General features: G+C 35.4%; 1 protein-coding gene across 2 annotated transcripts in view; it reads right to left on the bottom strand.

Annotated features, from left to right (window-relative positions):
* Nucleotides 1-2,649: 2,649 nt before the first annotated feature.
* LOC138320408 (uncharacterized) overlaps nt 2,650-27,246 on the bottom strand; it is a 60,981-nt gene continuing 36,384 nt past the window's right edge. For both annotated transcript variants that reach the window (XM_069263369.1, XM_069263368.1), the window contains 12 exons: nt 26,404-26,508; nt 23,405-23,520; nt 22,433-22,471; nt 17,421-17,484; nt 14,661-14,767; nt 14,162-14,306; nt 11,085-11,162; nt 10,767-10,882; nt 10,390-10,476; nt 10,100-10,178; nt 8,471-8,646; nt 2,650-7,050 (listed from right to left, as the gene is read on the bottom strand). In XM_069263369.1, the coding sequence (XP_069119470.1) occupies nt 6,888-7,050; nt 8,471-8,646; nt 10,100-10,178; nt 10,390-10,476; nt 10,767-10,882; nt 11,085-11,162; nt 14,162-14,306; nt 14,661-14,767; nt 17,421-17,484; nt 22,433-22,471; nt 23,405-23,520; nt 26,404-26,508 (1,275 nt within the window). In that variant the 3' untranslated portion in view covers nt 2,650-6,887. The remainder of the gene's footprint in view (nt 7,051-8,470; nt 8,647-10,099; nt 10,179-10,389; nt 10,477-10,766; nt 10,883-11,084; nt 11,163-14,161; nt 14,307-14,660; nt 14,768-17,420; nt 17,485-22,432; nt 22,472-23,404; nt 23,521-26,403; nt 26,509-27,246) is intronic.

Raw genomic sequence — 27,246 nt, forward strand, 5'->3', positions numbered from 1 at the left:
AGAAGTATACCGACTGCATGTGGCCACAGTACACCCTTAGTCTGTAGACAGAAGTATACCGACTGCATGTGGCCACAGTACACCCTTAGTCTGTAGACAGAAGTATACCGACTGCATGTGGCCACAGTACACACCCTTAGTCTGTAGACAGAAGTATACCGACTGCATGTGGCCACAGTACACCCTTAGTCTGTAGACAGAAGTATACCGACTGCATGTGGCCACAGTACACCCTTAGTCTGTAGACAGAAGTATACCGACTGCATGTGGCCACAGTACACCCTTAGTCTGTAGACAGAAGTATACCGACTGCATGTGGCCACAGTACACCCTTAGTCTGTAGACAGAAGTATACCGACTGCATGTGGCCACAGTACACCCTTAGTCTGTAGACAGAAGTATACCGACTGCATGTGGCCACAGTACACCCTTAGTCTGTAGACAGAAGTATACTGACTCTGTAGACAGAAGTATACCGACTGCATGTGGCCACAGTACACACTTAGTCTGTAGACAGAAGTATACTGGCTGCATGTGGCCACAGTACACCCTTAGTCTGTAGACAGAAGTATACAGACTGCATGTGGCCACAGTACATCGGTAGTCTGTAGACAGAAGTATACCGACTGCATGTGGCCACAGTACACCCTTAGTCTGTAGACAGAAGTATACCGACTGCATGTGGCCACAGTACACCCTTAGTCTGTAGACAGAAGTATACCGACTGCATGTGGCCACAGTACACCTTAGTCTGTAGACAGAAGTATATACCGACTGCATGTGGCCACAGTACACCCTTAGTCTGTAGACAGAAGTATACAGACTGCATGTGGCCACAGTACACCCTTAGTCTGTAGACAGAAGTATACCGACTGCATGTGGCCACAGTACACCCTTAGTCTGTAGACAGAAGTATACCGACTGCATGTGGCCACAGTACACCCTTAGTCTGTAGACAGAAGTATACCGACTGCATGTGGCCACAGTACACACTTAGTCTGTAGACAGAAGTATACCGACTGCATGTGGCCACAGTACACCCTTAGTCTGTAGACAGAAGTATACCGACTGCATGTGGCCACAGTACACCCTTAGTCTGTAGACAGAAGTATACCGACTGCATGTGGCCACAGTACACCCTTAGTCTGTAGACAGAAGTATACTGACTCTGTAGACAGAAGTATACCGACTGCATGTGGCCACAGTACACACTTAGTCTGTAGACAGAAGTATACTGGCTGCATGTGGCCACAGTACACCCTTAGTCTGTAGACAGAAGTATACAGACTGCATGTGGCCACAGTACATCGGTAGTCTGTAGACAGAAGTATACCGACTGCATGTGGCCACAGTACACCCTTAGTCTGTAGACAGAGGTATACTGACTCTGTAGACAGAAGTATACCGACTGCATGTGGCCACAGTACACACTTAGTCTGTAGACAGAAGTATACTGGCTGCATGTGGCCACAGTACACCCTTAGTCTGTAGACAGAAGTATACCGACTGCATGTGGCCACAGTACACACTTAGTCTGTAGACAGAAGTATACCGACTGCATGTGGCCACAGTACATCGGTAGTCTGTAGACAGAAGTATACCGACTGCATGTGGCCACAGTACACCCTTAGTCTGTAGACAGAAGTATACCGACTGCATGTGGCCACAGTACACCTTAGTCTGTGGACAGAAGTATACCGACTGCATGTGGCCACAGTACACCCTTAGTCTGTAGACAGAAGTATACCGACTGCATGTGGCCACAGTACACCCTGTAGTCTGTAGACAGAAGTATACAGACTGCATGTGGCCACAGTACACCCTTAGTCTGTAGACAGAAGTATACCGACTGCATGTGGCCACAGTACACCCTTAGTCTGTAGACAGAAGTATACCGACTGCATGTGGCCACAGTACACCCTTAGTCTGTAGACAGAAGTATACCGACTGCATGTGGCCACAGTACACCCTTAGTCTGTAGACAGAAGTAAACGTGTGTAAGTAGTGGTGTTGTGATATTAAATAAGACAGAAAAATTATTCTAGCAGAAAATTGTCCGATTGTGATTTACAGACCTGTAAGTTATAATCAATAAGCCACTGGGGTTTAGTTGTCGCCAAGACATCGTCCTTAATTCCATAACTGAGATTCTTCTGTCACGCAGGGTCTCGATACAATCTCGGCCAGTTTTGTCTCCCGTGTCTCAAAAGAGACTTGACAACGACCCTAATTATCTCCCTTTTGTCATATACTGCTTTAAGAGAACTCTGTTACTACATTATATCAAAGTAAAGGGGTTGGGTTTTATTAGTTTAACATCCTATTAACAGCCCGGGTCATGTAAGGATGTAAGCCAGAGTACTCAGAGACAAACCAAAGACCAGTAGTCAGTACCAACTCGCAACATAGAAGTGGAGGTCAAATGATAATATGTTGGGACATCTTAACCATTCTCTGTAGTTATCAATGACACATTTATGTCAAGTTGACAACTATCTGAATTCCTAGTCAATAAACAGTATTTTCAGTGAATCAAACTTAACAAATCTTAAACAATGACATAACTCAAAGGCTAATCTTAAACATAACTTAACAGTTTTGCATGAAGATTTCTCTTTCACTATGATAAATCATGCTCTAACTCCAATATTGTTTGATTCTACTTTATTTACAATGACACATCATGTCGATGGCATAATATAGGTACATACAAATCTGTCTGAGCATTCGCCACTCACTCTGCTAGGGAGGATTCTAATCCAGGACAACCTCTACAAACAGACAATGTACTATCACTGACATATGTCTCTTATTTTCCATTTCACAAGGAATTCATTTTAGAAATTCATTAATTGGAACCAGAAAATAACCTTAAATCCCATATCTTTCTTAACAAGATTCCTCTTACAGCAGCTCAGTTGCCATATTGTAATGAAAAAATTTGATAAGTTATATTTCAGATCTTTTGAATATTCAAAATTATTACCCTTTGTAGGTCTTTCTGGTGAAATTGAATAAACATTGTCTTAAAATAATTTGCTATTTCCCTTTTTAAAAAATCTTATTTCTATATAATACGAAATATCAAGTGTTCATCATTTTCAAATGTGTAACATCACACTCTTACAACTTGATTATGCACAAGAACATTTCCTGTTGTGCAATGCATTGTATATTGGTACAATGCATTGTATATTGTTAAGAAGATGAATACATGAAATGTTTGAACACATGGAACAAAGCTTTTAATTATTGGAAATTACAAATTTCTAAATCAAATGGCTGTTATATAAACTACATTTTGTACATAAACAACCAATGTAAAAAATAAAATTTCCATGTACAATGTATTCTTCAGACTGTTGCTGAATTAAAGTCTCCATCTTTAAATATTTCCTAATCCATCTTTAAATAATTCCTAACATCATTTTCTTGATACTGAATTAAACTCCTCCAATATCCACTACTAACGACAGAGTATACATATAACCACTGCCAAACATACAGGAGAGATAGTAAAGCCTCCATATCACTTCACAAGTTTGACGTTTTAGAATTATGTTCAGAATTCTATGTAAAAAACTACTCTTTTAATAATTTTGTTTTTGTTTGTGAATAATCTCTGCATTTTCATAATCATAACATATTAATTACAGATTTTCATCATAAACATCTAGAGTATCAAATGTTTTAGCCAAATTTGGACGACTGGTTATCTGTAAAACACTTCATTACATGGGCCGTCAAAGTTGATTTGTTTACAAAACACATAATATCAAAGTAGGAAAATTATTGAAACAGTCTAAAAAGTGGAAAAGGCGAGAAATGTAAGATGACTAACAAAATCGGCTTCTAGATTTAAATGTTGTCCTTGAAGTTATCTATTTACTGTTGTTATGGCAGGTAGCAGTAAAACAAATAAAGAATTCATTCACACCAAAATTAGTTAGTATAATTAAGGCAAGAACAGAGTGAATGACTAATAAATATTACATTAACATCGTACCTCTTATAGTCCAAGAGTATCAGGACTTTGTGCACTCCCCACACAGATTCACCACACCAACCCTTGTGGAGAAAAGGGCTCTGAGCAAATAATACAATTATATATGTTATTACTACAAAACAAACAAAATAAAATTAAGCTGATACATGTAGCTAAAATCATTATCGGATTATATATGCTTGAGTATATATACATCTGATACAAATAAAACTACAAAGCAAAGCATCTGTTTAAACTAAAATGACATTTATCTTGTATGAATACACATATCTATACAACATTCTGTCACTATAACACAAGTACCTGCTTACTAATTTTAGCTGCTGGTATGTAGATACATCTACAAAAATTGTGTGAAATGAACTGTGATTCAATCGACAGTTTAAGAAGCATCTGAGTTACATACCTATATCTATATGGTGACAATATTCAGATAAAAGGATCCTTTGTTATACCCCTATACAATCTTTTCTATATAAACTCTATTGACAAAAATGCCAATAAATGAACTGTTCCGTCGAGCGGTCCAAAGAACTGTTAAATTTGACTGTTAAAATGTGCTGTTGGACCGGAGTGACGTCACAATGGGGTATAACAAAACAGTTGTCGACTGGGTTTTCGGGTAATAGATGATTTGTGTGAGGGTCCAACAAATCATCTGTTGCCCTCAACCCCAGTCAACAACTGTATAATATTTTACAGGTTGCTTTCTTTCTCTGTCACACTGGTGGAAATGATACATCCTGACATTATTCACAGGGTGACAACTATTATAATACACAAGTATCATCAGTGAAATACATCATGGTTGAAATCCAAGCAATGCTTAATGATCATATTAAATAAAGGAAGAAATATAGTCAATATTCCTGGCTGGTATTTGGCTACCACCAACATGTAATATGAAATTGTTTTACTGTCAGATGATGTGTATTGTCACATTTTGTCTATACACTTCCTGGTTTTAATAGTATTGTTTATCAAACACTGACCAATTTTAGCTTCAAACAGAATAGCAACTATGTTTTTTTAAGTCTAAAACTTTCTGTGTCTGACAGCCTAAGATTAATTCTGAATCAGAGAGTTGGAGGTAAGAATATTTGTCAATTTGATGATAGGTGGAAGTGAATCGCTATTTCTATTTTTTTATCAATTTCCCCTCTATGCAAAACAATTTTAATACTTGATGGGTAATTGCATCTCAAGAAATATCTGCCCAGCACATCTGACACAGGCAGTCTAATTAGGATCTGGCATATAGAATCCCAGATAAATGTGTCAATTTCAATCAAATCACTTTCTGAGTTAAATTAAAAATATAGAAAAATAGAAGGCAAATTATGATCGTAAATTATTTTCAAAAGCAACTCATGTAAATTAAAGGCAGTAAAAATGCAAAAGGCAGAAAAATATATATATAGGAGCTGAAGCTAGCAAAAGTTGATTATCAACACATACTCCTGTTATAACAAGATTACAACTTATAAAATATGTGAACAATTTACAATATAAAAAGCATACACAAATTATTTACAATCTAGCTTTTTATACATAATTAATTTTGGTCAAACAACTATGACACTTCCAATATAAATCGTCTATAAAAAGGATAACTTTCGGATCTTGATCAAATGGCTAGCATTTCTTTGTAAAGTTACCAAAGGTTTCACAGTTTTACAGCTTATGTTTTTCTTTATTTATGTTAGATATTTTCATTTTCCTAAAGTTGACTATGTTTTAGATTTTCCCCTCCCCTGACATAAAAATATATAAACGTGAACAAAACCTTTTAGCAGAGATGACAAATTGAGACTATCCCCACCTAATTTGACTGTCATATACCAAATAAAATGGCATGTCTAAAATATATAATTGGATCAGAATATAAAATATTGTTCTTATATTAATATCAGTATCTACAGATCATATAGCCATATCAATAAGAATTTAACCCCACAATATACAGATTAACAACATAAATAACACCAGCTAGTACCAGATCAGATTTAAATAGTGAACTCCGGATACTAAAGATATCTCCCACACAGAACACCACAAATAGTGAACACATTCTTCATCACTTTGTTTTGATTTAGATTTCAAACATAAGTGACATCACCTAGCAGATTTACAGTCATCTTCATTATCTAATACTATGAATGAGTGAGCATAACTGAATGACAAGCAGGACACCAAAAGAGCTATGCTTGGAGGATCAAAGAAGTGACCAGAGATACTAGACACCAACTCTGATGATTACAGACATTTGATAGTCCCCTAAAATGACAAGGGATTACTAGAAGGTACGTAACCATGCATACCAAAGGGTGAAAGTACGGCCATAAATAATAGGTGAAGGTCAAATGACATCAATAATGTAGATTGACAGCTGATACTTCAACTCACGTTTGGTGACCAGAGATGATAAACATCACCTGTGTCACACATAACTATCTCATAGAAAATTAAATCTTATTGCAGTGCTTCATTGAACAAATTCCCCAAATCTATGCATGCAAAGTGAAGTTATTTTAAAAAATTCGGACCCATGTCAAAGTTTTACATAGCTACAAGTTTTGTTACAGAGAGAGACCCTGAGACAGCCAACTCTACACCAACGCTATTGAAATGATCTTTCCTATAAAACCTACCTTTGTCACAATCACACACATCAGTACATCTCATACAGGACTGTTATTCTGTACATACTCCAAATTGAACAACCATACATTTTTGTGAGTACATTTACATTTGTGACGAGTTGAAATCAGACCGTGGTATTATGTTGATAATGAAATAGTGATCACTATGTGATAGCACAAATATAACAAATTCTTCCTGATAGAAGTCCTTATCTACAATAACTGAATGGTCCCTGTAACTATGTGGTTCCGCCTTCCCCGATTCCCTCATCCTCGTGACGAAGACGGTAGTCCTCCAATGTTTTCTGGATTGTCTCATTAGAATATTTACATTTGTCTGAACCACAGGCACACGTGAACTGCTTCCATTTAATCATCCAGAACTTCTCACCATAGTCAAACCTGTTCAGGTACATAAACACAAATCATTACATGTATGTAACAGGCATTATTTTACATCAAACTTACGAGGAAAATAACAAAACCCTCAAATTCTGACATTTTTTAATAATTCAAAGCATTTAATGACATAGATTTTCTAGATTTCGAAAAGATAATTTCAGCTGATAAACTGTAAAAATTCAAATCTGATTTTAGCATTTCTTTATGATCATTAAGGCCAAAAAAAATGAATGAGTTGGTTCTGAGGCCCGCGCGCATATAATTTTTAAGCCCCACATTACCGATTTTATTGTTAAAGTAAAAAAAAAAAAAAAAAAGTTTGCGTGGACAGCACATCTTAAAAACGCTTGTCTGCATTCACACTACGAGTATTCCAAGCGCCAACGTGATTTTGATTGGCAAACGCTCTCGTAAAAAGTGTCCGTCTCAAGCTTTTTTAGCAGTTTTAGACGGCACATCTTTTAAACGTTTGTCTGCAATACTAGTGAATAAATGTTCCAAGCGCCAAAGTGATATGCAAAACACGACATTGTGATACGGTCGTGTGGTAATGTCGCTGGTATCTGTCCACATTTGGCACGGTTCCACAGTCGTACTGCCATGGAACATTATCGGTGGATTCTCCGATGCTTGTACTTTGACCGAACTGTTCCAATAATTGAAGGAGGGCACATAAGGACACCAAGATTGGACTTTTCCCGAGAAACTGATGCTGAACAAAATGGCGGCGTCAATCGGTCAGAGCAAAGTGTCTGGATTAGATCAAGTAATGATGAGCATGAAGGTTGGGAGACTGTCACAGCATTCCGCCGTTACATCTGATATGACATTATTGATGGTGCATGCACCCAAACGAAACCTGAATACCTTGATCATGACGAAACGAGTGATAGTGGGAACAGTAAACGAAATGCTTTTGATGTGCTTTTCGCGGCCGCTCGGAAACTGTCATTACCGGAGCCCTACACAACAAACGTGTTGTATTTAACAAGGTGTTGATAATTTGCTGTTACGAAATCCTTTTGAATTGAAACTTTGGTGAATTTTACCTCCTATTGTGTTGGGAAATTAAAAAAATAAAAAAAAAATTAAAAAAAAATCCCTCGTCTCTTTTTTCTACAATAAAAAAAAAGAAAGGAAAAAGCCCTCCCTCCCTCATCTATTTTCAGAAAAAGTGGCCTGAGAACCAACTAATTAATTTTGTTTGGCCTAATATTTTTTTTTTTTTTTTTTTTTTTTTTTTTTAAATTTTCCTGTGCAAATATTTTCCTTATTCTAGGACACAAAAGTTGATTTCATTATCAAAAGTATGAATTTTATTTGTTACATTAATAAGGAAATCTCAGAAATGAGTTGATCAAACTTATAATACTACATTGAAGGTCAGAATGCATTGATTGATGTCAGACTTTTTACTGACCCTAGTTCCTCATCTGCCTTGATGTCGCGGGAGGAAAAGAAACATATCCGAGGAAAGCGGAGATCCTGATGCTCCACAAAGACCTTCACAGGAATGAGGTTTGGTTCACAAAGGTGGTTGATGAAGCGGCTAATGTTACCATAACGACGAGCATCAATACAATAGGTGTCTCCATCCTGCAAAATAATAGCAAAGTTTATAACTGAATTTTTAAACAAGAGGCTGATGGGCCTTAGTGGTCATCTGAGTTTGGATACAATATGAAACAATGACATATAAACACTATATATTGGCCCATCAGGCCGTTAAAGTCAGTCAGTGATTTTATAAAAGGCCGTTAAAGTCAGTCAGTGATTTTATAAATAGGACTTTTCAATCTAAGAAGAATATCTGATCCCATCAAATCTGTCAATTCAGAAGATTATTTTTAATTTTAGCCATTTTGACCGCTTTTGGCCCCTCCCCTCTAGCCCCTGGGTATCGGCGAAGACCAATATGGATATGACATTAAAAAAGATATTTCAGGTTAACAATTCTAACCCAGGTTGATTAATTTCCTATGAAAACTAAGCACATAATGTTCATGAATGTGATTTTCCTATATGAACTATAGTAAACTTGATCCCCTCCCCAGGGAAAAACTTGAGACCCCAGGGTCCTATAATTCACATTTTTTGTAAAGGACCTTAAGACCTTTCCATCTATGAAGAGTATTTGATTGAATTTCAGGAGAAGATTTTCGAAATTTTAGCCTATTTGACCCCCTTTGCCCCTAAGGCCCCTGGGGTCAGTCATGGAAAAGTTGTTAATAAGATTCAATGGCCATTTCATAGGGATAATTCTGACAACATTTGACTAATTTCCAATTACAAATGACCAAATAATGCTCAAAAATATGTTTTCTCTATATAAACTATAGTAAATCTAACCCCCTCCCCAATGGGAAAACTGAGACCCAAGGTGATATAATTTACAATTTTTGTAGAGGGCCTTGAAACCTTTCTATCCATGAACAGTATTTGATTCTACGTCATCTGTGAGTGGAGATTTTTGAAATTTTAGTCAATTTTACATTTTTTCTTTTTGCCCCTCCCACAGCCCCCTGCGAGGTGGTAGTCATATAGTTCACAATTTTTTTATTGGCCTTATGTCTTAATAAGATTGTGCAAAATTTCAGTGAAATTGCTTTGGCCGTTTTGGAGAAGTCGAAAATGTAAATTGTTTATCAGCGCATGACGGACGACGACGACAGACAAAAGGCGATAAGAATATGTCACCATGAGACTTTGTCAAAGGTGACCTAAAGATTGATTTAGCTAAATTACATTGAAGACAAATGATTGTACAGATCAAAGTTACAAAATGTTTGCAAAAGCTGAATTCTGAATGTAGTATTATGGAGACAATAGAAAACCGCATCTAAATTGAGATAAAGCCAGCCTATGAAAAGACTATAGTGTGGAGTTTACATAATTTCTAAGACTTGTATCACTTTTTTCTTTCAGTTTTTACCAGAAAGACATATTTTCTTTAAAGCATTAGGCCTAGGGACATCATTTTATTAAACATTGTACCTTTAACATTGATAAACTGTGTAACACTATCTTGATTTTGAGTCAGATTACATACCCTGTTATCTAAGTCAAATAAATAGGAATCATCTTCTCTGCTGTCAGCCTCAGAGTCCGAAATCAGCTCCCCGATATATCTGTAGATAGTACAAGCATGCTTTAATATAGGTAGCATTTGTCTAATATAAAACATGTTGGGCTGTCAAATAGGAGGAGACTGACTTCATGCAATCCAATATCTTTCAAAATCATTGATTTATGATTTAAATTGATGAGAGCAAATGGGTGCCATGTATTTGTTGTACTTACAGAATTTTACTAGCTACTAAACAAGTAAAGTGTACTTACTCGCAAATAAACATGCCCTTAGGTATATCAAGAAGTGATTTAACACCCCAACCACGGCCATTAGTTTTCACCATTTGGAGTCGACTCCTGAGAATGACAATAAATGTAAATGCAACATAAATACTAACAAACAGTTAAATATATAATTTCAAGATTTATTGACCTCTGAAGTATTTCTAGGAACACCTGAGCTACCATTAAAATCCAAATTAGTTGTGGATTTGTAGCAAGGGAGATAATTCATTTTCATACAGCCACATATATCATCATTAGATAACCTCCCATGGAAGTAACTTTGATATTCAATTTTCAATATTTTGGAGTAGTAAAAGAGATGATGAAGGTGAATAGAAATAGAGACACTAATATCAGCTTACGCTATTCCCATCTGTACAACCCGGTTATTACAAGTGCTCCAACAACGACAACCCTTATTACACTCAAATATCAATGGTGGCTCCAACATGTTGAAATCTGGCAGCAGGCGACAACCCTACAAAGACAATTAACCAATCTTTCAGTGAGTGGGTGATCACTTATCACACAACATTGATACAGTATGATTTTCCTGTTTCTGAAAACCATGTTAAGATTTAAATCGCCAAAGTTACATGCATGCAAAACATGAAATCAAGCAAAAACGTTCATGTTTAAAGTATTTAATGAGCACTGAACTTGTTTATTTAACAACTCACCCGGTCATACCAGCATTTGACACTGTTTCTGCCACACACACAGAACATGGATGAACAATTGTCTGAACAGCGACAACTCTGTAATCACATACATCACTGGAGCATTACTAATTTATTTCTAACAATATTTAATGGGTTCTTCACCAATGGTCAGGTCAAGGTTATAATACATACATCACTGGAGCATTACTAATCTATTTACTACAATATTTAATGGGTTCTTCACCAATGGTCAGGTCAAGGTTATAATACAAACATTACTGGAGCATTACTAATCTATTTACTACAATATTTAATGGGTTCTTCACCAATAGTCAGGTCAAGGTTATAATACAAACATCACTGGAGCATTACTAATCTATTTACTACAATATTTAATGGGTTCTACACCAATAGTCAGGTCAAGGTTATAATACAAACATTACTGGAGCATTACTAATCTATTTACTACAATATTTAATGGGTTCTTCACCAATAGTCAGGTCAAGGTATAATATAAACATCACTGGAGCATTACTAATCTATTTACTACAATATTTAATGGGTTCTACACCAATAGTCAGGTCAAGGTTATAATACAAACATTACTGGAGCATTACTAATCTATTTACTACAATATTTAATGGGTTCTACACCAATAGTCAGGTCAAGGTTATAATACAAACATTACTGGAGCATTACTAATCTATTTACTACAATATTTAATGGGTTCTACACCAATAGTCAGGTCAAGGTTATACATACATCACTGGAGCATTACTAATCTATTTACTACAATATTTAATGGGTTCTTCACCAATGGTCAGGTCAAGGTATAATACATACATCACTGGAGCATTACTAATCTATTTACTACAATATTTAATGGGTTCTTCACCAATAGTCAGGTCAAGGTATAATACATACATCACTGGAGATTACTAATCTATTTACTACAATATTTAATGGGTTCTTCACCAATGGTCAGGTCAAGGTATAATACATACATCACTGGAGCATTACTAATCTATTTACTACAATATTTAATGGGTTCTTCACCAATAGTCAGGTCAAGGTATAATACATACATCACTGGAGCATTACTAATCTATTTCCTACAATATTTAATGGGTTCTTCACCAATGGTCAGGTCAAGGTATAATACAAACATCACTGGAGCATTACTAATCCATTTACTACAATATTTAATGGGTTCTACACCAATAGTCAGGTCAAGGTATAATACATACATCACTGGAGCATTACTAATCTATTCACTACAATATTTAATAGGTTCTTCACCAATGGTCAGGTCAAGGTATAATACAAACATCACTGGAGCATTACTAATCTATTTACTACAATATTTAATGGGTTCTTCACCAATGGTCAGGTCAAGGTATAATACAAACATCACTGGAGCATTACTAATCTATTTACTACAATATTTAATGGGTTCTTCACCAATAGTCAGGTCAAGGTATAATACAAACATCACTGGAGCATTACTAATCCATTTACTACAATATTTAATGGGTTCTTCACCAATGGTCAGGTCAAGGTATAATACAAACATTACTGGAGCATTACTAATCTATTTCCTACAATATTTAATGGGTTCTTCACCAATACAGGTCAAGGTTATAATACATACATCACTGGAGCATTACTAATCTATTTACTACAATATTTAATGGGTTCTTCACCAATAGTCAGGTCAAGGTATAATACATACATCACTGGAGCATTACTAATCTATTTACTACAATATTTAATGGGTTCTTCACCAATGGTCAGGTCAAGGTATAATACATACATCACTGGAGCATTACTAATCTATTTACTACAATATTTAATGGGTTCTACACCAATAGTCAGGTCAAGGTATAATACATACATCACTGGAGCATTACTAATCCTTTTACTACAATATTTAATGGGTTCTTCACCAATAGTCAGGTCAAGGTATAATACAAACATCACTGGAGCATTACTAATCCATTTACTACAATATTTAATGGGTTCTACACCAATGGTCAGGTCAAGGTTATAATACAAACATTACTGGAGCATTACTAATCCATTTACTACAATATTTAATGGGTTCTTCACCAATGGTCAGGTCAAGGTTATAATACATACATCACTGGAGCATTACTAATCTATTTACTACAATATTTAATGGGTTCTACACCAATAGTCAGGTCAAGGTTATAATACAAACATCACTGGAGCATTACTAATCTATTTACTACAATATTTAATGGGTTCTTCACCAATAGTCAGGTCAAGGTTATAATACAAACATTACTGGAGCATTACTAATCTATTTACTACAATATTTAATGGGTTCTTCACCAATAGTCAGGTCAAGGTTATACATACATCACTGGAGCATTACTAATCTATTTATCTATACTACAATATTTAATGGGTTCTTCCACCAATGGTCAGGTCAAGGTATAATACATACATCACTGGAGCATTACTAATCTATTTACTACAATATTTAATGGGTTCTACACCAATAGTCAGGTCAAGGTTATAATACAAACATCACTGGAGCATTACTAATCTATTTACTACAATATTTAATGGGTTCTTCACCAATGGTCAGGTCAAGGTATAATACATACATCACTGGAGCATTACTAATCCATTTACTACAATATTTAATGGGTTCTACACCAATAGTCAGGTCAAGGTTATAATACAAACATCACTGGAGCATTACTAATCTATTTACTACAATATTTAATGGGTTCTTCACCAATAGTCAGGTCGAGGTATAATACAAACATCACTGGAGCATTACTAATCCATTTACTACAATATTTAATGGGTTCTACACCAATGGTCAGGTCCAGGTATAATACATACATTACTGGAGCATTACTAATCTATTTCCTACAATATTTAATGGGTTCTTCACCAATAGTCAGGTCAAGGTATAATACAAACATCACTGGAGCATTACTAATCCATTTACTACAATATTTAATGGGTTCTTCACCAATGTCTGATCAATCTCACACCAGCCAACAACATGGACTGGTGAGGGATGAACAATTTATGAATATTAAGAAAGTGTAGCTTACCTGAAGACTACTAATTGTCCTGTTGATGTTCAGGTCCACCGTCTCCACGTTTTCAGTGATGTACTGGAAGTCTGTGGGGATCGGGTCATCATCTGTACCATTCACCACAGCTATTGGAATGTTTTCTCTGCCCATCGACACATCCCTATCACAGAATACTACAGTAACATATCAATACATCAACAGCATACAACCCTTGAGGGTTTCGTTAAATACGAGTTCAAATTTAAGATATAAAACTTTATAATAGAAGTTTCTAAGGAAAGAATTTATCCAGGCTTTTGCCTGTTATTCAATCCTTTTGATGTAACATATGTAGCTAAAATTTGCTAATATGAAATGAATAATCAGCAATTTTCACATGAACTTTGATTTCCGAAATCCAACAACATAAAGATACATTTACATGTGTGGCCATGAAAGAGTAATACTATAAGGTAAATGTAACATTCAACGTTTCTGTAGATGTCCACACAAGTTTTAAACAAATTAGTTTTACCTATGGATCAATCTCTCTGGCCTGCCCATTCTTGCTGCAGCAAAACCTTTGAGTTGTTTGTTGACTCGTAAAGCGAGCCAGACCGGACTGCTCTCATTGAGACAACACTGAAAGTAAGCAAAAAAGGCACATATAATACTATTTTACTACTTATCTATTCAATGGGGCATATCATGCAGAATATGAATATAGAAGAACAATTTCAGGTGGATCGCTTCCCTTTAGTCACATTTCCACAATAGTTATGTAGGCAATGTTTTGCTATAAATAAATCAGTTAACTTGTAACAATGAAATGGAAGTTTTAAAAATTGAAGAAAGAAATAGAATATTTAATGAGTGTGTTAAGTGGACTAAGACATCTCAACCAGAATGTAACCTACTTGTTGACCAGCCAACATTTTACTTATTGGTCGAAATATCTGTGTCCACTACACAGACCCATTAAAGTTTGATAATCAGTTTCCTTTACACTAAATAAAACCTCATTTACATTGCACCATCATTACAGGAATGATGTCATACATCAAATTAGATGTCCTAAGGTTCCTATCAGCATGTTTACAGGCTTTTTCTCTGTTCATTTTCTGATGTATCCACTCTATAATAATTGTATGATAATGTTGTTATGTATCAAATTAGATGTCCTAAGGTTCCTATCAGGATGTTTACAGGCTTTCTCTGTTCATTTTCTGATGTATCCACTCTATAATAATTGTATGATAATGTTGTCATAAATCAAATTAGATGTCCTTAGGTTCCTATCAGGATGTTTACAGGCTTTTTCTCTGTTCATTTTCTGATGTATCCACTCTATTATAATTGTATGATAATGTTGTCCTACATCAAATTAGATGTCCTAAGGTTCCTATCAGGATGTTTACAGGCTTTCTCTGTTCATTTTCTGATGTATCCACTCTATAATAATTGTATGATAATGTTGTCGTACATCAAATTAGATATCCTTAGGTTCCTATCAGGATGTTTACAGGCTTTCTCTGTTCATTTTCTGATGTATCCACTCTATAATAATTGTATGATAATGTTGTCGTACATCAAATTAGATATCCTTAGGTTCCTATCAGGATGTTTACAGGCTTTTTCTCTGTTCATTTTCTGATGTATCCACTCTATAATAATTGTATGATAATGTTGTAATGTATCAAATTAGATATCCTAAGGTTCCTATCAGGATGTTTACAGGCTTTTTCTCTGTTCATTTTCTGATGTATCCACTCTATAATAATTGTATGATAATGTTGTAATGTATCAAATTAGATGTCCTAAGGTTCCTATCAGGATGTTTACAGGCTTTTTCTCTGTTCATTTTCTGATGTATCCACTCTATAATAATTGTATGATAATGTTGTTATGTATCAAATTAGATGTCCTAAGGTTCCTATCAGGATGTTTACAGGCTTTTTCTCTGTTCATTTTCTGATGTATCCACTCTATAATAATTGTATGATAATGGAATGCTACTGATGTGACATCATCACAGTATTTTCTCGAAGTTATGGTATTGCCATGATTTCCTAACATATCTCATGCATGCGTGCTATCATGATCTTGCTCTGGTAAGATTAAGTTAGGTTTTATCTGTTCAGGTCTCACTAATGATACACTGTACACACAAACATCTTTGTCCTACCTGAATTGGCACTTCGTTTTTATATAGCCATGCTCACTATGTACAACTCTGTATCCACACTCATTATTGATACACTGTACACACAAACATCTTTGTCCTACCTGAATTGGCACTTCGTTTTTATATAGCCATGCTCACTATGTACAAATCTGTATCAACACTCCCTATCGATACACTGTACACACAAACATCTTTGTCCTACCTGAATTGGCACTTCGTTTTTATATAGCCATGCTCACTATGTACTGATCTTATCAGCACTCCCTATTGATACACTGTACACACAAACATCTTTGTCCTACCTGAATTGGCACTTTGTTTTTATATAGCCATGCTCACTATGTACAACTCTGTATCAACACTCCCTATCGATACACTGTACACACAAACATCTTTGTCCTACCTGAATTGGCACTTCTTTTTTATATAGCCATGCTCACTATGTACAACTCTGTATCCACACTCATTATTGATACACTGTACACACACAAACATCTTTGTCCTACCTGAATTGGCACTTTGTTTTTATATAGCCATGCTCACTATGTACAACTCTGTATCAACACTCCCTATCGATACACTGTACACACAAACATCTTTGTCCTACATGAATTGGCACTTCTTTTTTATATAGCCATGCTCACTATGTACTAATCTGTACCAACAATCCCTATTGATACACTGTACACACAAACATCTTTGTCCTACCTGAATTGGCACTTCTTTTTTATATAGCCATGCTCACTATGTACAACTCTGTATCAACAATCCCTATTGATACACTGTACACACAAACATCTTTGTCCTACCTGAATTGGCACTTTGTTTTTATATAGCCATGCTCACTATGTACAACTCTGTATCGACACTCCCTATCGATACACTGTACACACAAATATCTTTTCCCTACCTGAATTGGCACTTCTTTTTTATATAGCCATGCTCACTATGTACAACTCTGTATCGACACTCCCTATCGATACACTGTACACACAAATATCTTTTCCCTACCTGAATTGGCACTTCTTTTTTATATAGCCATGCTCACTATGTACAACTCTGTATCAACACTCACTAATGATACACTGTACATACAAAACAACATCCTACCTGAATAGGCACTTCATTTTCGTTATTTTTAGCTTCCACATCAGCACCACGAGCTAGGAATAACCTACAAAGTCAATAAAGATATGCATCTTAATTATAGGTCATTCTTTGATTTAATATTAAATTGTATCACAAACTTAACAAACATTACATCATACCAGATCATTTTTTTCAACCAGATTTTATTGTAAACACATGTAATATCTCATTTTAAAAGAACATTTGTTGTAATGTTGTTTTGAGATCAAACCTACTTGTTCTATCTTGAGGGATAATTATCACTCATACATGTCAACTAGTACAGTTAGAATAATTAACATATTTCTGGTGTACTTACACTACACATTCGTAGTGAGTTAGAATATTAAACATATTTCTGGTGTACTTACACTACACATTCGTAGTGATCTACTCATACATGTCAACTAGTACAGTTAGAATAATTAACATATTTCTGGTGTACTTACACTACACATTCGTAGTGAGTTAGAGTATTAAACATATTTCTGGTGTACTTACACTACACATTCGTAATGATCCACTCATACATGTCAACTAGTACAGTTAGAATATTTAACATATTTCTGGTGTACTTACACTACACATTTGTAGTGATCTACTCATGCATGTCAACTAGTACAGTTAGAATATTAAACATATTTCTGGTGTACTTACACTACACATTTGTAGTGAGTTAGAATATTAAACATATTTCTGGTGTACTTACACTACACATTCGTAATGATCCACTCATACATGTCAACTAGTACAGTTAGAATATTAAACATATTTCTGGTGTACTTACACTACACATTTGTAGTGATCTACTCATACATGTCAACTAGTACAGTTAGAATATTAAACATATTTCTGGTGTACTTACACTACACATTCGTAGTGAGTTAGAATATTAAACATATTTCTGGTGTACTTACACTACACATTCGTAGTGATCTACTCATACATGTCAACTAGTACAGTTAGAATATTAAACATATTTCTGGTGTACTTACACTACACATTCGTAGTGATCTACTCATACATGTCAACTAGTACAGTTAGAATATTAAACATATTTCTGTTGTACTTACACTGCACATTCGTAGTGAGTTAGAATATTAAACATATTTCTGGTGTACTTACACTACACATTCGTAGTGATCTACTCATACATGTCAACTAGTAAAGTTAGAATATGAAACATATTTCTGTTGTACTTACACTGCACATTCGTAGTGAGTTAGAATATTAAACATATTTCAGGTGTACTTACACTACACCAGTGTAGTGAGTTAGAATATTAAACATATTTCTGGTGTACTTACACTACACATTTGTAGTGAGTTGGAATATTAAACATATTTCTGGTGTACTTACACTACACATTTGTAGTGAGTTAGAATATTAAACATATTTCTGGTGTACTTACACTACACATTTGTAGTGAGTTGGAATATTAAACATATTTCTGGTGTACTTACACTACACATTTGTAGTGATCTACTCATACATGTCAACTAGTAAAGTTAGAATATTAAACATATTTCTGGTGTACTTACACTACACATTTGTAGTGAGTTAGAGTATTAAACATATTTCTGGTGTACTTACACTACACATTTGTAGTGAGTTAGAATATTAAACATATTTCTGGTGTACTTACACTACACATTTGTAGTGATCTACTCATGCATGTCAACTGGTACAGTTAGAATATTAAACATATTTCTGGTGTACTTACACTACACATTTGTAGTGAGTTAGAATATTAAACATATTTCTGGTGTACTTACACTACACATTTGTAGTGAGTTAAAATATTAAACATATTTCTGGTGTACTTACACTACACATTCGTAGTGAGTTAGAATATTAAACATATTTCTGGTGTACTTACACTACACATTCGTAGTGATCTACTCATACATGTCAACTAGTACAGTTAGAATATTAAACATATTTCTGGTGTACTTACACTACACATTCGTAGTGATCCACTCATACATGTCAACTAGTACAGTTAGAATATTAAACATATTTCTGGTGTACTTACACTACACATTTGTAGTGATCTACTCGTAGTGAGTTAGAATATTTAACATATTTCTGGTGTACTTACACTACACATTCGTAGTGATCTACTCATACATGTCAACTAGTACAGTTAGAATATGAAACATATTTCTGGTGTACTTACACTACACATTTGTAGTGAGTTAGAATATTAAACCTATTTCTGGTGTACTTACACTGCACATTCGTAGTGATCTACTCATACATGTCAACTAGTACAGTTAGAATATTAAACATATTTCTGGTGTACTTACACTACACATTTGTAGTGATCTACTCATACATGTCAACTAGTAAAGTTAGAATATTAAACATATTTCTGGTGTACTTACACTACACATTTGTAGTGATCTACTCATACATGTCAACTAGTAAAGTTAGAATATTAAACATATTTCTGGTGTACTTACAAAATAAACATATTTCTGGTGTACTTACACTACACATTTGTAGTGGTAACATATTCTTGTACTACACTACACATGTAGTGAGTTAGAATATTAAACATATTTCTGGTGTACTTACACTACACATTTGTAGTGAGTATTAAAATATGTACTTACATATTTGTAGTGAGTAAATATTTCTGGTGTACTTACACTACACATTCGTAGTGATCTACTCATACATGTCAACTAGTAAAGTTAGAATATTAAACATATTTCTGGTGTACTTACACTACACATTTGTAGTGATCTACTCATACATGTCAACTAGTAAAGTTAGAATATTAAACATATTTCTGGTGTACTTACACTACACATTTGTAGTGAGTTAGAATATTAAACATATTTCTGGTGTACTTACACTACACATTTGTAGTGAGTTAAAATATTAAACATATTTCTGGTGTACTTACACTACACATTCGTAGTGATCTACTCATACATGTCAACTAGTACAGTTAGAATATTAAACATATTTCTGGTGTACTTACACTACACATTCGTAATGATCCACTCATACATGTCACCTAGTACAGTTAGAATATTAAACATATTTCTGGTGTACTTACACTACACATTCGTAGTGATCAACTCATACATGTCAACTAGTACAGTTAGAATATTAAACATATTTCTGGTGTACTTACACTACACATTCGTAATGATCCACTCATACATGTCAACTAGTACAGTTAGAATATTAAACATATTTCTGGTGTACTTACACTACACATTCGTAGTGATCAACTCATACATGTCAACTAGTACAGTTAGAATATTAAACATATTTCTGGTGTACTTACACTACACATTCGTAATGATCCACTCATACATGTCAACTAGTACAGTTAGAATATTAAACATATTTCTGGTGTCCTTACACTACACATTCGTAGTGATCAACTCATACATGTCAACTAGTACAGTTAGAATATTAAACATATTTCTGGTGTACTTACACTACACATTTGTAGTGATCTACTCATACATGTCAACTAGTACAGTTAGAATATTAAACATATTTCTGGTGTACTTACACTACACATTTGTAGTGAGTTAGAATATTAAACATATTTCTGGTGTACTTACACTACACATTTGTAGTGATCTACTCATACATGTCAACTAGTAAAGTTAGAATATTAAACATATTTCTGGTGTACTTACACTACACATTCGTAGTGAGTTAGAATATTAAACATATTTCTGGTGTACTTACACTACACATTTGTAGTGATCTACTCATACATGTCAACTAGTACAGTTAGAATATTAAACATATTTCTGGTGTACTTACACTACACATTCGTAGTGAGTTAGAATATTAAACATATTTCTGGTGTACTTACACTACACATTTGTAGTGAGTTAAAATATTAAACATATTTCTGGTGTACTTACACTACACATTCGTAGTGATCTACTCATACATGTCAACTAGTACAGTTAGAATATTAAACATATTTCTGGTGTACTTACACTACACATTCGTAGTGATCTACTCATACATGTCAACTAGTACAGTTAGAATATTAAACATATTTCTGGTGTACTTACACTACACATTTGTAGTGATCTACTCATACATGTCAACTAGTACAGTTAGAGTATTAAACATATTTCTGGTGTACTTACACTACACATTCGTAGTGAGTTAGAGTATTAAACATATTTCTGGTGTACTTACACTACACATTCGTAGTGATCTACTCATACATGTCATTTAGTACAGTTAGAATATTAAACATATTTCTGGTGTACTTACACTACACATTTGTAGTGATCTACTCATACATGTCAACTAGTAGAGTTAGAATATTAAACATATTTCTGGTGTACTTACACTACACATTTGTAGTGAGTTAGAATATTAAACATATTTCTGGTGTACTTACACTACACATTCGTAGTGATCTACTCATACATGTCAACTAGTACCGTTAGAATATTAAACATATTTCTGGTGTACTTACACTACACATTCGTAGTGATCTACTCATACATGTCAACTAGTACAGTTAGAATATTAAACATATTTCTGGTGTACTTACACTACACATTCGTAGTGAGTTAGAATATTAAACATATTTCTGGTGTACTTACACTACACATTTGTAGTGAGTTAAAATATTAAACACATTTCTGGTGTACTAACACTACACATTCGTAATGATCCACTCATACATGTCAACTAGTACAGTTAGAATATTAAACATATTTCTGGTGTACTTACACTACACATTCGTAGTGAGTTAGAATATTAAACATATTTCTGGTGTACTAACACTACACATTCGTAATGATCCACTCATACATGTCAACTAGTACAGTTAGAATATTTAACATATTTCTGGTGTACTTACACTACACATTCGTAGTGAGTTAGAATATTAAACATATTTCTGGTGTACTTACACTACACATTCGTAGTGATCTACTCATACATGTCAACTAGTACAGTTAGAATATGAAACATATTTCTGGTGTACTTACACTACACATTCGTAGTGATCTTGTCGTGCAGCTATGTGTCTGAAATTACCAATAGGATTAGATTTTTAGTTAATACATAGCTATGTACATGTAGATAATATTTAGGTTTTGTAGGTGAGTGGCATATCAACTTATGAAAAAAAAGTTAACAAAATCTAATAATATTATTATTATATAATTATTTAATTTTGCTTGTTACGAGCATTTTCATTGGCTTAAACATGTACTTTATCAGCTCATAAAGGAAAAAATCGCGTCGCCGTTCGTAACATTGCTTCTGATTGGCTTAGATGCCGGCGTAATAATTTCATAGACAAGAGTCCCAAAATGAATTTTGAATATTGAAGAGATTATCTTTAGTAAATTGAATTACAAGGATTAACTTGAATAGATTTTTTATGTTATGGAGATATAACACAAAAATCTGAGTGTACTCTCATCATAAACCGCTTCGCGGTTTATCTAGAGTACACTCAGATTTTTATGTTATATCTCCATAACATAAAAAATCTATTCAAGTTAATCCTTAATTATTAAATGATTATTGCACACATTGTGTATGAAAATACACAAGTATGGAGCTTGTTATTTCTTTCATTTCAAACTTAGTTCAAATGTACTCCTCTTAAATTGAGTCTTACCCCAAACTTTCAAAAATGTGAATACAAATACCTGCCCCTCAAAAAATTAGCTGGAGCACTGCTAGTAATAGACAAAAACTTTATTTCTATATAAGATTTTTAAATTCCACCTCAGATGTAGCATTTCCATGTCACATTGTTCGGTTATGGCATCAAAATTACCTGACATCGAAATACAGTGTTCTATTACATGTGAGGTGTCTTACAATATTTATTATAAAACACTCCAGTTGTGACATTTTTCTAACACCCATTTATTTATCAGAGAAATGAAAATTCAACATAGGAAAAAAATCTATGTACTTGACTGTCAATAAATTGATCTACTTACAATGGACGGTCTCCGTGTTCATTAGGAGTCTCTAAATCACAGCCTGCATTAAGGAATATTTCGGCGATGTCTACACTTCCTGAGAAAGCGGCCCAGTGAAGACTCGTGTTCTCCTCCTGTTCACAACATAACACTGACAATATATAAGCTCTCTCCAGTACTCAAATGCTTGTGAATTCAGTTGAACTGTTTGCTCTACTGAAATTCAATTTCTTTCATGGCTATTAAATGTCAAATCTAGAAGTTGTGGTAGTAGTGTGGTTAAGATGGTACCAGCATATTAGCAGAAGCCCTCCAACTTGAAGTTGTTAATTCAAATCCCATATGGGGTAGTTGCCAGGTACTGCTGGTCGGTGGTTTATCTTCGGGTGCTCTGCCTTTCATCTAAATCTGGTACATCCTTAAATGACCCTGGCTATTAATATTATCTTATATGAGATCCCAGAGGGATCTTGGCGCTAACCAAATAATGATCCTTTGACAATGGTAAGAGGGATCTTTTCAGTTTTTTAAAACTTTTGCTACATTTGAAATTTGAGAAAGATCCTTTCGGTACTTTCTGAGATATATAAAACCAACAAACTTCAATTATCAAAATCCAAGATAGCTACCTGTCTGCCATCTTGTTGACTGATAAGTCCGAAAATGCAATATGCACAAGTTTCAAGGGGAACCTACATATAAAATTTGAGAAAGATCGCTTCAGTACTTTCTGAGAGATAGCGATAACAAACTTCAATTAACAAAATCCAAGATGGTGGCCTGGCGGGTATCTTGTTGACCAATCGGTCCCAAAATGCAATATGCACAACTAGGGCGCTAGGGGAACCTACATGTCAAATTTGAGAGAGATCCCTTCAGTACTTCCTGAGAAATAGTGATAACTGACTTTCACAATTAAAAATCCAAGATGGCTGCCTGGTGGCCATCTTGTTGAACGATCAATCCCAACAAGAGGCCCAGAGGGCCTGTATCGCTCACCTGGTTTTTTGTTAGTAATTACCACAAGACTCTGACAATTAGAAAAATAAGCAAAATTGACTCCCAAAGTTTAATTTTGAATCACAACAATACAATGATGCTATTAATACCATCCAAATATGCTATCCAATACATAGGTTCAGAGACAAAGTAATTTATATGAAAGTACATGTAGTAGCCTAATTGACCTTTTTGACCTCGCATCTATTGCTGTCTAAGGCCCCGGGGGTCAGCCCTATCATTTGTACAATTTCAAATCCAAACCCTATAAGGATGCTACCATTGCATTATAAGTGCTCTTTCATTCTTAGTTGCAGAGAAGAAGTCGTTTATATGGAAATAGCTAAATTAACCCCTTTTGACCCCACCCTTTAGGCCCCCGGGGGTCAGCCCCATCATTTGCAAAATTTTGAATCCAAACCCTATAAGGATGTAACCATTGCATTATGAGCATAATCCCATGTTAAGTTGCAGAGAAAAAGTCATTTATATGGAAATTGACCACTTTTGACACCGCTCCTCAGGCCCCTGGGGGTCAGCCCTATCATTTGCACAATTTGGAATCCCCACCCTATAAGGATGCTACCATTGCATTATGGGTGCTATACCATGCTTAGTTGCAGAGAAGTCATTTATATGGAAATAGCCAAATTGACCCCTTTTGACCCCGCCCCTCAAGCCCCCGTTGAGTCAGCCCTATCATTTGCACAATTTTGAATCCCCACACTATAAGGATGCTACCATTGTATTATGGGTGCTATACCATGCTTAGTTTCAGAGAAAAGTTGTTTATATGGAAATAGCCAAATTGGCCCCTTTTGACCCCGCCCCTCAGGCCCCCGGGGGGTCAGCCCCATCATTTGCACAATTTGGAATCCCCACCCTATAAGGATGCTACCATTGCATTATGGGTGCTATACCACGCTTAGTTGCAGAGAAGAAGTCATTTATATGGAAAAAGCCAAATTGACCCCTTTTGACCCCGCCCCTCAAGCCCCGGGGGGGTCAGCCCTATCATTTGCACAATTTTGAATCCCCACCCTATAAGGATGCTACCATTGCATTATGGGTGCTATACCATGCTTGGTTTCAGAGAAGAAGTCGTTTATATGGAAATAGCCAAATTGACCCCTTTTGACCCCGCCCCTCAGGCCCCCCGGGGGTCAGCCCCATCATTTGTACAATTTTGAATCCCCACCCTATAACAATACTACCATTGCATTATGAGTGCTATCTCTTGCTTAGTTTCAGAGAAGAAGTCATTTATATGGAAATAGCCAAATTGACCCCTTTTGACCCCGCCCCTCAAGCCCCCGGTGGGTCAGCCCTATCATTTGTACAATTTTCAGTTAGTAGCCCATAAGGATGCTACCAGTCAAATTTTGTTGAAATCCGACCAGCGGTTATGGAGAAGAAGTCGATTGTTGACGGACGCCGGACGCTGCGGTATCCCATAAGCTCACTTCCGTCCTTTGGACCAGTTGAGCTAAAAATACAATATGCACAACCATGGCCCTAGGAAAACCTACATGTGATATTTGAGAGAGAGATCCAAATTTGGTCAAAATCCAATAAGAACTTCATGATTAGAAGCGTTTTGAAGGAATTTTCCTCAATTTCCCCTATGGGACTCCGCCCTTCACCATTTATGAAAAATCTGTTCCCCTTAACCCCAAGGATATTTCTGGCAAAATTTGGTTACAATCCATTGAAAACTTTTTCACTAGTAGTGTTTTAAAGAATTACAAAAATTTTCCCTATTGGGCCCCGCCCCTCAGGCCCCAGGGGGGACAGAGTCATCATTTATACAAAATCTGTTCCCGTTCCAGACCTGCCAACATTAAATTATGAAAAAGCGTAACATCAAAATGAAAGGGGGTCTGGGAGTGTCCCTTTGGGTCAGATGACCTAAAAACCTGATTCCAGTATACCCCCATCCCACCCTTACTACGTTGTAGGGAATAAAGTTACAAACTGTGATATTTTGAAAGGTAGAGATATGATAGGCCTTTACTTACCTTGTCTTTAAGGTTTGGGTCAGCACCATTCTTGACTAAGTATTTGACAGCGTTCACATATTTATGTTCTGACGCCCAAATTATAGGGGTCCAGCCACCATCATCCTACAACATACGTAATACTTCAAATTTTGGCCTCAAGAATTGCAGTTTAAGAGTGCAAATATAGTGAGTAATACAAAACAAGACGCCCATGGGCCTTAACGGTCATCTGACTCATGGCACAAAACAACAAAGTCACAGTATAAAGTAGTGGTTAACAATTAATATAAACAATACAAGGAACTCCTTAGTTGAATGTGTAAGTTTCTGAAATAGGTAAATGTCATTTGTTGAACAAACTTGGTAGCCCTTCATCCATATATGGTTGTAACCCATTCAAGGATTAATATATGGAGTCAGATTTTAAAGCCAAATTTCAGCAAAGCTCCCATTTTTTTGACCTCCGCCGTACTATCCCCATGGGTCTTAGCTCGGTCCTTTACAAAATATGATTGTCCTCACCTAAAGTTCCCCCTTCTGAATCAATTAAAACCCATATACACCAATTTTCATTGAGATCGGAGACTGAACCCGAACACAGGAAGTGGGCCAGGGGCCATCTTGGAATACCAAAATCTTTACGAAAATGTTTGTATGTTGTTCCACATCATTTAAAACCCCTATAGACCAATTTTCATTTAGATCAGAGACCGAAACCTGAAAACAGGAAGTTGGCCAGCTAAAATTAAAAAAAATTTGCCCATTTGGGCCCCCCCCCTCAGCTCCTAGAGGTTGGACCAGACTCATTTATATGAAATATGATTGTCCTTCCCCAATGATGTTTCACACCAAAAATAGATG

This window comes from Argopecten irradians, chromosome 4 (assembly GCF_041381155.1).
Source record: "Argopecten irradians isolate NY chromosome 4, Ai_NY, whole genome shotgun sequence".
In the NCBI taxonomy this organism is placed as follows: domain Eukaryota; kingdom Metazoa; phylum Mollusca; class Bivalvia; order Pectinida; family Pectinidae; genus Argopecten; species Argopecten irradians.